At 35.5% G+C, this 15,275-nt stretch overlaps 1 protein-coding gene across 1 annotated transcript; it reads left to right on the top strand.

Annotated features, from left to right (window-relative positions):
* Positions 1-987: 987 nt before the first annotated feature.
* On the top strand, positions 988-13,597 carry LOC138700409 (zinc finger protein 436-like). The gene is made up of 4 exons (XM_069827027.1): positions 988-1,074; positions 2,262-2,402; positions 5,198-5,280; positions 7,600-13,597. Exons 1-4 carry the CDS (start codon positions 988-990, stop codon positions 8,504-8,506), a joined length of 1,218 nt encoding a protein of 405 aa, XP_069683128.1. The 3' UTR covers positions 8,507-13,597.
* Positions 13,598-15,275: the final 1,678 nt, after the last annotated feature.

Genomic DNA, 15,275 nt, shown 5'->3' with positions numbered 1-15,275 from the left:
AATCTGAAACTATATAAGCCTATATAATCAACCTAGTCTTATGCAGTTCCACCCAATTAAAAAAAGTATTATGCTGACAACAAGATTCATGGTAAGTGGTGAAGACACGATATAGTTTCATATTTAGATGACATGCATCATTTCTGTGACAGTAGAAGGAATTAGCAGACGATGGTAATTTAGAAAAAGGTAAGTTAGTAGATTGCTAGCAATATACGGTAATGGAACCGCAAAACCACTATTCTCTCCACCAATATGTCACATCCCCAGTTTTTTAAATATTTTCCTTTTTAATGTTAAAGTTCCAAAACACAGTATATTTTCTTCCTTTACAGAAAGTAACTTAGGAAAAACTTAAAAGCCTCACTATTATTATTTATAACTTGTCACAAATATGTGTTACAACTTTATAAATACGACATTTTTTATCAAGTTAGTCCACAATGGACATTTTTAGTGTCCTATGTATAGAATAAGTCTCCAGATTATAATGTCATAGTTACTTAATGAAGAAATCATCACTTTTTTCCATATCTGTAGGTCTATACCTAGTTTTTTTTATTTATTCTATTAAAATAAATTATTACATATTCGGTCATTATGTGTGTAACAGTGTAGTGGTTGGTCAGTAGAATAAATTATTCTTAAGGGTCTGTTTTGCACAAAATGTATGGCTTCAAGACTGTTTTCTTAGGATTTACTACCAGGATGAAACAACATATCTTATGGAAAAAATTAACATTTTATGGATAATGATTTTACTTTTCCTGCTTAAAGCTTTAGATTTGAAGATGAGAAAGAGCTGAGATATCCTTGCAGATTCTTTAATTAGTTTCAGTATGTTCATGCCAGAGAAGCTTCTTGGCGAAATAATTACAGTATATTCCTAATTCATAAATAGCTTAACATTATCCAGAAAAGAAATTTCATGGTTTGACATTCTGCTGTACTACTACGTAATACATAGTCGCTCGGATAGAGGCGCTAATGTCGCTGGCAAAGGGACGTAGTTCCACGTTTTATCCACCAGAAACTCTGGTGCGGTGCTGGAAATTTGGTAATAAAAGAAAGATGGTAATTGAAAGTGTATTAGTTGGGATTACATAATAAAACCTTCTCGATCGTCTATTTTAGTGACAAATTTGACGAGCAGAAAGCACGTCTAAAACGCTGCACTATATCTGTTATGATAGAATACCTGGATGCGCCAAGGGGATATGGCGTATCAAAATACCAATGCTGCCAACCTGTGACTTTATGCACATTTATGTTGAAATGGTATGATCTACTCTACAGTATTAAAAAAGCACGATGAATGGCACGGAATGGTGGAATGAAAATATGCCTAATATATGACATAGTCCCTATACATATACACGCGATGAGAAAAATCGCTAAGCACTAATTAAAAGTCCAACCTAACCTAACAATCTAGAAAAAATTACTGTTTACAGTAAGAACAATAATTGCATAAGTATGACAACAAAGAAAATTGTAGGCTTATGGCCGATAAATATAATGTTTGTTTTCATTTAGAAACCACATATTGATAGCATGGGCTGTTACTAATACAGTACCGGTAACTGTATGCAATTGTTGAAACCTAAGCCAATACGTAAGGTTAGGTGGTAGTAGTAGTAGTAATAGCGAATGAATAATTGAATAAGTCCATTGTGTCCCCATGAAGGGCTAGGGCCTCCTGCGAGAGGAGGGGCTCGTTTTATTAACTCACGCGGCCTAAATACAGTAGTAGCAGTAGTAGACTAATATGCTGACAATAGATTAAAGACAAACAATAGTATAGCAATGATGGCAACAGCAGTAGTAGTTAGGCCTATAGGGAGCGTGCACGGTTGCTACCAGCCTCTCTCATAGCTAATTTTAACAGAGTCAAAATGAAGGAATATTTTCTATCTTTATACCAATAGTTTGGGCTTGTATTAAGGAACAGAATGGCTATCTCAGTCTGAAACGACAAAAAGTGGACTGTTTTCCTTTTGTATCACACCGATTCAATTGATCCCTAATAATTCAAATCTTATGAGATTTGCAGTGGGACAGATCATTATATAAAAATATGTTTATTTTGTCTTATTATACTCTGTCTACTTTAGTGTCACTGTAGCCTATCACAAATCATTATAACTATGCCAGAAAATCTATTTTTTTTTTAAAGATAGGCCTAGTGAAGTCTAAATAATACCGGTACACAAATTCTGTTGCTTTTCTAGTCCATAAAAATGAGATATTTATGTTTTCAGATAAAAGACAGCTTATTGAAACTGCACATGGATAAAATAAAAGTTGAGTGTGCTAACTCCTGCTATGAACTCACATCAGAAATTAAATATGAAGAATCTCCAATTCCGGTTTCCTTTCCAGCACAAAAGTTTGAAGCTAAGGTGAGTGATTGTGATGACCTTTCTGATTTGATTTTAATTATCCTAGGCAAGGGCCAGATTGAAAAACAATATTTAGTCATTTGTTGTTTTTTTCAAACATCACAGTTGACTGCAATTATTGTTATCTATCTATATTTTTTGCTGCATTGCAAGATACCGGTATTCTAATTTTATTAATAAAGAGAGAATTGCGCACAAATGTGCATAGATGTCACTGTAGCACAAATTACTTAATCTGACACATTGGTCTTGCCGTTCACTCACTACAGAATTGTGTCAGTGATTCTTTCCTTTGTTTGCACGTAAGTACATGGTATCTGTCACAGAAACACTCGCAAAGATCACATATACACATGGGGTTTGGATCATGGTAGCTTTTGGTTTTGCATTCTAATTTTATTATTCCTGCCTAAGAGAAGAATCTAAAATCCGGATAACAACCTGAGACACTGTTCCAAGGAGACAAAGTTGCTGTGGGCACCTAATGGAAAAAAATTGAAATATTGATTAAGATACCAGTATGTCTGTTAATGCAGACCATCTGTTTCTATAATTTTTTCCTCTCTTCTCTGTTACTTCCTCTCTTCTCTGTTACTTCCTCTCTCTTTTTTCTTTCTTTCTCTTTCTCTCCCTCTCTTCCCCTACCTCTCTCTCTCTCTTCTCTCTCTCTCTCCCTGTAATTTTCTGTATACAATTTTGTTAACTGTCACATTACAGTTGTTTTCAGAGTAATAAAATAAAAAGAATTAGTGCAGTTTTGAATATAAACATTACAACTTTGTCTACATTTATAAAATTTAAACACTATGAACTCTATTTATTTGTCTATGTTATGAACACTATATAAGTGGTTTCTAACTATTGAAATAGAAAATTGTATGATTGACGTTGCGATTTTATCCTCTACTTCTTTAGGAAGTTTATATCTTTCACGTCATTTAACAGACGTTCTTTAATTGGTTAATGATAAGAAGTAAATTTCGATGGAAATGTCAGGGGCGTATTTTGCGGGCTACCGGGGCTACCGGCAGTAGCCCAAGGAAATTACAAAAGAAAAAGCGCTATACTGGAGAATTAGCACGGTCACTTTGAACCCTGCCGTTACGTTTAGCACCAAATTTAAGTAAATACACAATGTCACCAACATAAGAACGTGACGTTGGTGTGTGGCGTAGTTGGCGGGAGAAATTTTTTCTCTCTCTGTCTACCTCCTTCGTTCTGAACATTATTGAGAGATAGCACCACTGTTAGCGACAATGTGTATTTGCGTAAATATTGCGAGTAAATTATGACGAGTGCCTTAGATGAGAGGCTCGGGACAGAAACAGTTTTGCTGTAGCGCATGCGCGGACCTCTCATGCAGTGGGAGCGTGATCCTTACTTGAATTTATTTTTGCGTGTACTTGCAGATTAAATGATTGAGATCCCTTCGTGCTCCAGTTACAGGCCTTGCATTTACGAAGGTTATGTTATGTTATGTTATGTTATGTTAGGTTAGGTTAGCTTAGCTTAGATTAGGTTAGGTTAGCTTAGCTTTGGTTAGGTTAGGTTAGCTTTGGTTAGGTTAGCTTAGGTTAGGTTAGCTTAGGTTAGGTTAAATTAGCTTTGGTTAGGTTAGATTAGTTTTGGTTAGGTTAGCTTAGCTTTGGTTAGGTTAGGTTAGGTTAGCTTTGGTTAGGTTAGGTTAGGTTAGCTTGATTTGGTTCGTCCATGTAGTAGTTAAAATTGTATAATATGACAGTTTTTGATTCATAATATTGTTAAAAAATAATAGGCCTATAATGAAAGCGGTGAATAATTTCATGGTCCTTAAATTTTTTTTTCGTAAAAGGCTAGGTATTTTTCTATAGGCCAGAAATAAAACAGCAACGCCGTCATAATTACGTACTTTACGCTTTGGCGAACATTAACCGGAAATTTACTTTCCGTCATTTTAATTGTATTCCGTGAAACACATCTTTTTTCCTGTTAATTTCCTTGTGATAACCTAGTTTATTATCTTATTACATCTTCATTTTCATTTAATGCATTCAAAAAACCGCCGTTGTACTACATAAAACCTTGAACTTGACTAATGGAGTGAATTACTTAAGAATATAGTCGCGAATTTGACTACCACCATTTCGATTATATTTTGTTTGATACGGCGGCTCGGTACGGCCCGGTGACTAGTGGCCACTTGTATTCCGTGAAACACATCTTTTTTCCTGTTAATTTCCTTGTGATAACCTAGTTTATTATCTTATTACATCTTCATTTTCATTTAATGCATTCAAAAAACCGCCGTTGTACTACATAAAACCTTGAACTTGACTAATGGAGTGAATTACTTAAGAATATAGTCGCGAATTTGACTACCACCATTTCGATTATATTTTGTTTGATACGGCGGCTCGGTACGGCCCGGTGACTAGTGGCCAGCGAGTAGAGTCGACTATCGATATTGGTCTGCCGTGCGTATTATCCAGTTGTTCCAGAAAAAGTTTATAATATAACATAATGTAATAATTTTGTATTATTAGTTTTACCATAGTAATTAAAATTAAAGTAATTGTTAGATATATTTTGTGTAATAATAGGGTCAGCGGTAGCCCAAACCCTTTAACCAGTATACGCCACTGGGAAATGTAGAACAAATGAATCAGGAAGTTGGTGTAGAAGTCCTGAATAAAACTAAAACTAACTTGAAATGAATATAGTCGTAGAATATATTTGGTACCAAATTTGAACTGACATTCCTCTGTTAATTTTTGGGGAGATCCTTATTGTTATATGGTACTGTATTTATTTTTTAGGAAGAATTATGTGATGAAGAAGTTAAAGAGGAAGAGTTGAAGCCAGAAATAATAACAGAGGATGATGGATTCTTCAGTGAGATGTAAGTTTCCCAGCATGCAATCTTTCATTTCCAGCCGTTATTTCACTGATAATACAACATGCATATCTGTACTGAATTATTCTCCCAGCAAGAAGCAGCAAAACTTTATACTCCTAATCATGTTTTGAATTTATCATCATTTCTATCATTTCTAATCTATATCTAATTCCTTATGAAACAGTGTATAGGAAATAAAAACGTTCAAACAAATACAAATGTAGTTTAATTTCTAAACTGTGTGACTCATTCTACATGCCAATGTATGTCTGATACAGTACTGATTTTTTTTAAGGATGATTGAAAAGTTCTTAGCATAGCTCTTTTCGGAAGGGAAGTAAAGTTGGGAGATTACTATAGTACGTAAATTTATTTCTGTCATGAATGATAGAGCCCTAAGAAAATGTTTGTGATCATTTTTCCCCAAGTAAAAATTTGTTATTTAGCAGCAATGGAATTGGTGACAGCGTTGGAAAGATAAGGCTGAGGATTCGTCATAAGTTACCTGACATTCGCCTTACAGTTGAGAAAAACCCCGTAAAAAGCCCAACTAGGTAATCAGCCCAAACAAGGCTCGAACCCACGTCCGTGCGCAGCTCTGGATCAGCAGACAAAAATGCCTACTGCCTGAGCTATGCCGGTGGCTAGGAAATTGTAACTGTTTGGGAATCTTTATTTTTTGGTATACCTACATCATAAGGTTTCTGAGAAAATAAAAAGTGTGTTGTCTTTTATATGCTTGAATAGTGATGTATGCATAAGGAAATTTACTTCGGAGGACCCATTTAATTAGCTAACATTAGTATAAAGTGAAGTTATCTGTAGTTTCTTAAACCAGATAGAAACTGTTATTCATAATAGTAGTACAAACACACAGCAAACAATAATGAAAGATTTTTTTAATATGAAATGAGCTCTTATTTGCATTTTGAACTGTAGGCTAACTAATGTATAATAAAATTTGTTTCGTATGAAGTAATGTAAATTGTTTTCCCCATTTCATAAATCATTTAATGTCTATAGTGGTGTCCCACATATTATGCTTGAAGGCGACAGTCCCTTGACAAGCACATTAATGTGGTTATACTGTTACCAGTTAGCACAACCAAAGGTTAAACGAGCGTTTAGTGACTTCTTTTCCTATTGCGGATATAATATGCATCTTCAGCCGTCTTATATGTAGTACCAACATAACTTACGAGACATTATGAACGTTTCATGCTAGTTTACAATGTTCCAGCGGGGTAGAAATTCGGCCATTTTCATACCTCAGGGAAGTGTGTAGGGGTAAGTAAATGGAGTTTTATGACAGGTTAGGTTAGTTTATACTTTTATTATGTTTTACGTACTTATCTGTGACAGGTTAGGTTACGGCAGTTTAGGGTTTTGTTATGCCTTGTATAGGCAAATCTGTGACAGGTTAGGTTAGGTTAGTTTAGGATTTTAGTGACAGGTTAGATTAGTTTAGGCTTTTATTATGCTTTACATATACGAAACTGTAACAGGTTAGGTTAGGATAGTTTAGGCTTTTGTTATGCCTTGTATAGGCGAATCTGTGACAAGTTAGTTTAGGTTAGTATAGGATTTTAGTGACAGGTTAGGTTAGTTTAGGCTTTTATTATCGTCGAAATGAAGGTGAAACCAATTGAGTGTGACACTCTTGAACAGGTAGTGATTTTTTGTTTTCTATGTTGGCTGTTCAAGTCAGTTGGTGTCTATTCCAAATTCGGCGGAAGTCACTCAACGCTCGTTTCACCCAACCAAAAAGCACTAAGAGATGCTAGAGAGTTAATAATGAAAAAAAAAAAAAAGCTGTAAAAACGTATTTTGTGAATCTGTGGTTTGCAAAAACTAGGTACCTCTATACTTGTATTTTTGAAAGATGGGACATGACAGTTAAGCGGCCGAGCTTGGAACTACAGTGCTATGTTGCCAATATGGACTACCATGCTGCCAGCTGATGGAAGGTAGCAATTGTCGTTAAGATGGCTGATGTTAAAACATTCATTGACAGTTGACGCGAAGGTAAGAAAACAATACAAAAATCGACAGAGAATCAAAGACGAAACGCACCAATGCTAACATTGTGTGCACAATAAATGTCGCCAAGAGAGCTATTAAGCACTCGTCATGTGCGAACTGTAAATTTGGCAACTCGACCGTTGTTACCATAGCAACAGACCTACCATGCTATGTAACATTCAGTTGTTTTTCCGATCGCAACGCTCCTGTCATGTCCCAATCTTTCAAAAAAACAAGTATAGTGATATTCAATATTGTGAGGTGACCTCATATGTTGTTTTTTTTTTTTTTGTTCCACAGTGCTGTGGATGCTACAAGAGCACTAAGTGACGTGAAGAATGAAGAGTTATCAAGGCTCAGTGATCTTGTAACAAATACAGATGAACACCTGCAATACGGTCTTCAGAATTGTGAATCCCTAGAGAAGGCCCTAGACAAAAGTGCCATGTGCAATATTTGTGGAAAAACTCTAAAACGTTCGACATATCTCAAAGAACACATGCGTATTCACACAGGGGAGAAGCCATATAAATGCGACTTCTGTGGTAAAAGCTACCAGAAGTCAAACCACTTGACTGATCATATTCACAGACACACAGAACAGAAGCCTTTCCAGTGCGATGTCTGCGGTAAAAGCTTCACAGCCAGGAATAGTGTCAAAGATCACATGCTCACTCACTCGGGGGAGAAGCCCTTCAAATGTGATATTTGTGGAAAGAACTTCAGGAGATCGAACCACCTCAAAGATCATCTTCGCACTCACACGGGGGAAAAGCCCTTCAAATGTGATGTCTGTGGGAAGGGAGTCACTGGGAAGAGATGTCTCAAAGATCACATGCTCACCCACTTGGGGGAAAGGCCTTTTAAATGCGACATATGTAGTAAGGACTTCAGAAAGTCGGACCATCTCAAAGGTCACATTCGAACTCACACAGAAGGGAAACCCTTTAGGTGTAATATTTGTAACAAGGGATTTACAGTTAGGAGCAGTCTCGGAGATCACATGCGCACTCACTCGGGGGTGAAGCCCTTCAAATGCAATTTTTGTGGTAAGGACTTCAGGAGATCTACACATCTCAAAAATCACATTCGCACTCACACAGAAGAGAAACTTTTCAAATGTGATTCTTGTGACAAGAGCTTCACGCGTAGGAGCTGTCTGAGATATCACATGAGCATTCACAAAGATGAAAAGTTACATATGTGATATATGTATAGGTTTATACAGGGTGTTCGGAAAATGTTGTTTAGATAGAGGGGATAATACCGAATAATTTGAGGGAACCTGAAACTTGAAAAATAGGAGTAGTAAAAATGTTCATTTTTGGTTTTTTACTGCATTATATTCTCTGAAATTTTCTTCTTTCCAAAAGTATTTAAAACATATGGGCCCGGTTTCTTCAACCTTTGTTAAAATGCACCCAACATAGCGTTAATTAACTGGAAGTTAAAAGTATGAATTCTGTTAAAAATATTGCGTTTCTTCAACTTCACATTTCACATTTTAACATTCTGTTTGTTAACTCTCTGTTACGACCAGAGATTCTAGAGTTTAACCATAACCTATACCCAAGTATAGGCTCATTTCTGTTTTCTGAACTCTGACAATTGCGATTCTCGCTTGTTTCCGTTGTTTGATTCAGAGAGGATAGAAGTCTTTCTATTCTCTCAGGTTTGATTTATTCTTCTTTCCTCGTTTGTATCACACTATCACAATAGCATGGAGCGCCGTATTGGTATTGCTGTTATGAAATGAAAAACACTGGAACAAATAGAAATCGTGGGACTAATTTCTCTTCGTTCGAAAGAAACCTTCTGCTGGAAATTATTTCGCAGTATAAACCAACTAATGATAATAAACAAATAAACGGATCTACGAGTAAGTTGGAAGCGAAAAGTGAGGCTTGGCAGTAAATAGCCTATACCTTTGTATGAACTTCTGGTCTATGAAATCACAGAAATCATCCCCTCTGTTTATGTATTCATGGATATTATTTTCTAAATAATCCAGGTATATAAGTTCAGCATCTAACGCACCAGCCATATTGGATACTTCTATGCTAACAGAGAGTTAAATGATTTCACTGCATGAAATTGAGCAGTTAAATTAACATAGGTTTTAACAGCCTGTTAGTACTAACAGTAGTTGAAGAAATGCTTCAACTGTTAAGTTTACAGTTAAAATGGAATAACACACTGTTATAATTTAACAAAGTTTGAAGAAACCGGGCCATAGGGGAGACATTGGCTAAATTCGGACATAATTAATTTCAATGTAATGACATCAGATGTAAGCACCACACAGTACATATGTCCAAGGCCAGGCTATCCATAGTATGTATCTATCATGGCGAGCTGAAAACTCACAGCAGGAAAAAGTGACACCATGTGCTTCAATTTTCTCTCAATTTGTTTACGCCATGAAATAAGATCTAAGAGTCTAGTACTTTGTAACTTGTAAGTTTGTAGTGCCAATTTTATTTGCATATATGTTATTATATTAATAAAATTATTATATGTTTTCGGTACAATATTTATATTGTTATAAAATGACTGGGACTTTCTCTCTGGCATGTGCGTCAAGTCAGACAGGACGACCATAGTCGAACATAAAGCAACTGCATTTTCTGTATTACAGAATGGCATCCACAGGCGCTAATTTGTGCAATGCTCAATGGAAAGGGGGTTGAAAGGTTCTTGGAAGGAGGAAAACAATATAATGCTACCCATAAACATTCTGTTAGGAGTACCTACCAACATCAGAAAAATTTATGTAAGGGAAGCTTCTTGCAGATTCAATATTTTGAAGAGATGCACGATAGGATTACGAAAATAAATAAGGATGAGGAAACTAGAACGTCGGCTGACTTAGGTCAATTTGAACCTACATTTTCCTGCTCTGATGAGCAGAATTACTTCAAACTTTCAGAAAACATTCATTATAACTTAGTGCATGTTTATGAAATTTAAATTCATAAAGGAGTTAACCCTAAGAAGTAGCAAAAATAATATTAAAATATCCATTATAAGAAAAAAATTAATAACTTGAAGAATAAATTATATTTGTGCAAAAAGAAAACCCTGTTAAGTTAACTCTAGAAGTGCCAGAAATAATCTGTAAAAATTCTTTTACTGTAGTCCCAATAGTTTCTGAGAAAAGTTGCATTAAAAACCATTAATATATGTATATGTTAAGATTGAAGCATCCAGATTCCCTTAATTATAGAAACCAACACTCATCTGTTATTAATTAAAGAGATGTCATGGTTAATATCTGTTAAACAGAGCACATTGTTGAAACAAAAACTAACCAGGTAGAGGATATTATTGTTAATTGACCTACTTGCTACAGCAGTGACAAAAGCCACTGAATTCATACCGTTAACTGTTCCTACAAGGCAATGTGCAGGCCACTAGATATAAGCTTTGTTTATTTCTTTATTCATCTTCTAAATCATTTCTCTTATTACAGAAACGATTTCAGAAAGCGTAGGGGGTTCCATTCAGAGCATGTTCATTGTTTCTTTCAGTAAATTTTGATTGCTACTATGGTACATTAAACTATAGAAATATGATGGCCCCCTTGCGAGTTGAGGTTAAGTTCCGATTGTGATTTTACATGTCTTGGTCCCTCGTATCATTATTTATGCTTCTTGGACGCATTTTCTGAACACCATGTTTAGTTTTAGTGACCTGAAATATTTAAATTATTCTAATCAGTGAGGGAAGTGAGACAGTATGCCACTGGTTTCTATGGCCAGAAAACACACTGTTAGTGAAAAATGACATACCGTCACTGAAAAAATGTTATCATAAAAATTTGTTTATATACTTGGCTCGGAAACATGACGGCCTCTCTTCTTGGAATTGGTAATCTCTCATAAACCCCCATCCTCTACTCAACTCCTAGCCGCGTGGCAGAAATACAATAGATCCCAGCATTGCCAAATCTAGCAGTCATTGCCTCTACCTGTGGGGTTCACCCGTTCTCAGTGTCTTTGTCGACGTGTTGTTTTATACCGTTGTGCGCTTCAATATGTCTAATTTATTCCGGCCATGATTAATGAGTGTTGGAGCAGATGATCCGCAGCCAGGCCTCCTGATACACCTGAAGATCCAGGACCATCACGACAAGAACAACAAATAACACCGTCGAAGAAAACAGAATATCTTATTTGCAGAGGAGCGTAGCTAAGAAAACAAAGTGTTAAAATTGTGTCTAACGTCAGAAATTCTATCCATAAAGTAATCGAAAGTTCAGGCAGTTTAATAAGTATAAATCTTAATCACTTAACATCGGACGCAACCAGCGGAGTTGGATATATGGGCATAGAAATTAAGAATTACGGTTCACCAACTAAAGAGAAAATAAACAAATTAAAACAGAATTCGGTAAGATAGACGATTTTATACGTGATTTACTTCGCCGAACAGTATGTGAACAGTACGCGAAAGAGATATCGCCAACAGCAACACCGTCCTTAGCAACCTAAATAATGACATTATTCACAGCAGTACTGAAAAGTTTTCTAACTTACAGCAGTGAATTAAATGTTTTTAAATCACTCTCTACATGACAACCAACATATTAGCAATAGTAAAATGAATATATATGAACTTCTTCGCCAACAACACAATACAAAGAAAAGCCCTACAATTTAAAATTAAATTTACATACCAGTAATGAATAAAATATTGTATAGCACACTAGAGTAAACAGATTTTATGCGTTCGTGGAAATTATCACCCAAGGCGAAGCTGATAAAATCTAACTTTACTCTTTTGTACTATAAATTCTATAACTATTCAATGATCACAGTTTCAGAAAATTTTACCAGCGCAACATTCTTAATTAAGTATAAAATTCTGGAACTTCAATAACATGAGAATTTAACACTTATTACAGAAGTCTGTATTTTTTTGTTTATTTAGGCAAAACATGTTAGTGAAAATATAAATATAAAGTGTTTTTAAAATAAGTTTGTTCATTTTTATACCAATTTTGTTTTAGTAATTATAAATTAAGGTATATTTACAAAGATAATATAGTCTTTCTGAAAATCGCGGTTTCACGGAACACAGTTTGAAAAACGTTCGCAAATCACAATGACTTCAAGAATTGGCAACTCGGCTAAGGGTTTATCCCTTGCGCGTGCCTGCAGTTAACTGGTGAAGGGGATGAGGGAAGGTCGTCATGTTTTCGTGCGAAGTATACATTTCTTCACAGCAAAGAGTACTAATTGTTTGCTTCGTAAATCTAAACCACAGCCTTCTGGAACTGTATTCAGTGTGCACTTATACTTGTTTTTTTGAAAGATGGGACATGACAGGAGCATTGCTATGGTGTGGTAGGCCTGTTTCTATGGTAACCGCGGTTGAGTTGCCAAACTTACAGTTCCCATTTGGCAGTGCTTAATAGCTCTCTTGGCGACATTTATTGTGCACACAATGTTAGCATTGGTACATTTCACCTTTGATTCTCTGTCGATTTTTGTATTGTTTTCTTACCTTCACGTCAATTGTCAATTAATGTTTTAACGTCAGCTATCTTAACGACAATTGCTAGCTTCCATCAGCTGGCAGCGTGATAGTTCATATTGGCAACATGGCACTGTAGTTCCAAGCTCGGCCACTTAACTGTCATGTCCCATCTTTCAAAAAAACAAGTACAGACATGCTTATTTATTTTGATAAGCTCAACCCTGGAAAGTTTATAATGGTAATATTTCAAATATAGAAGGCTGTGGTCTGTAGCTTGTGGTGGCCATTGTTGCCAATTTAGTAACTGTGTCATTTTTTATTGCACTTTTTAATAATAATTAAGTAAGGCACTTTGAAGCTTTAACATTATTTTAAATGATAAGTCTCAAAGGACATTGTAAAATGACCTAGTAAATAGCTGAAGTAAATTGAAATTATTTTATTAAAAAATTTAACGTGTTGCGTAAGCTTCAAAGATTCGCGTTACTGACTGCACGAAACAATTTATTTATTGCATACATCATGTATGTCTATGTTGTTAGGGAGGGGTATGCCTTTTTTTAAATCGAGGTATACCAGACGAAAATCTTGGGGTAGCATACTACCTCTGGTTTTTTCCCCCTTCCCTCACTGATTCTAATTGAAATGAAACTCTTGCCTCAACATCTACAGCCAGACTCAAGATATACAAGAACTTGGTACATGCTGTTTGCCGACAATTTGTACAATTTGGTCAATTTGTTTGGTGCTGACCTTCATAGATTTTTTATTTCTAATGTATCTTCTATGGAATGCAATAAAAATATTTTGATAGACATGAGTCACAAATAAATGTTCAACATAACACTAATCCATTTCAGCAATTCATATAAGTAATGCCATTTGCCCAAAATATCCATGTTAAAATATATATATTTTTTTTATTCTTTCATTGATTTACGTAATATATTTAAACATATTTCTTGTACATACCAAACTACATAAAAGGACCATGAAAGGATTGTTTGTCTAATATCAATGTAAATCCTCACTAGAACTAGAACTAGTACACTATAAAGTTGTGATCTAAAAGCCTATGTAGGTTACATCACACTGGCCAAACTAAGAAATGGACTTTGTAATATTCATGAAAGGTATTAGGGTATCGAAAAAAAATATGTAAGTGGAAGCAGTAGAATAAATGAACAAAAGGCCTATGTAACTCAGATCTTGATATAAATCAATACAATAACATTTATAAGTTACGGAGTTTCAGAAAAGAAGAAAAAAATTTAGAGAAATGGACATTTCATTGCATAAGTTAGCAATGTTAAAACCATTCACAGATGTTATGATGATAGTCATCATTGAACAAATATGGGTCCTCATTTGCCTGTTATGGTCTCACACAATCTTTTCATTGGTCTTCCTAAACTTCTTTTGCCTCTTGGAATATATCTCAAATTTGCTTTGGTGGCCTTCATGATTCCATTCTTAGAAAATGTTGCTTCCAATTTTTCCTGTACTCCAGGTGTAAACCACATCAGGCATGAGTATCTCGTGAAACACATGCTGTTTCCCGAAGAATTTCAGAAAATAAAACCCAGCAGATCGCAAAGCTGGTCACACACTGTGGTCTTCTGGGTTGATTTCCAGTCTATGACGTGCAAATGGCCCATTTGTGCATAAGTGTTTTAGTATTAGCCCTGATCACATGTACCTATAGCAGCCTGCACCTTTATGTAAGAAGAAAAAAAAGAAGAAGTCACAGTTAATATCTAGGAAAGTTAACATTATGATATATAATGCTTCAGTCAGACAAGTTTTGTTGGTGTATGCCTCTGATCCCTGTTAAAATATGGTGAAAAAATCTAAGCATACTTGGAATAAAAATAAATGCTTCACTTTGACTCAGGGACGTCGCTAGGGGGATGCGAAAGGGTGCGCAAGCACCCCATAAAAAATCGGAGCACCCCTTTCCGCACCCCAAAGGGCAATTTATTAACAAAATACTAGGCATAAATTATTTTGAAGAACAAAAACAAACAAACAATTACTTGGATGTGAAAAAACTACGTCCCATAGTGTATCGTAATGGATGTGATGAGCAATAATAATAATAGTAATAATAATAATAATAATAATAATAATAATAATAATAATAATAATAAACAGATGTATAGTATGCGCGCAAGTGCATGAAAGAACATTTTGGATTTTTTATGTACCACATTTTTACAGCTCGCACCCCATCCGCACCCCCCTTGCTCTGATCCTGGCGACCTCACTGCTTTGACTACTGTGACGTTTCATATAGTGACCTAAGTGCTGAACTTTCACAAAACTTTGACGTGCGCATAATGTCTGCTCCTGCTTTATTTTCAATATCTGCCAACATGTTCATTTATCAGAATGTATTTTACAACTCTCCTGGCTCCGCTCGCAAGGTTCCGGTAGACATTTAGTACGTTCTCTTTGCCTGCTATATCGAATTGTACATAATTCCACACCCAACT

Source organism: Periplaneta americana, chromosome 5, assembly GCF_040183065.1.
Source record: "Periplaneta americana isolate PAMFEO1 chromosome 5, P.americana_PAMFEO1_priV1, whole genome shotgun sequence".
Classification (NCBI taxonomy): Eukaryota; Metazoa; Arthropoda; class Insecta; order Blattodea; family Blattidae; genus Periplaneta; species Periplaneta americana.
This window is presented reverse-complemented; position numbering and strand designations above follow the sequence as displayed.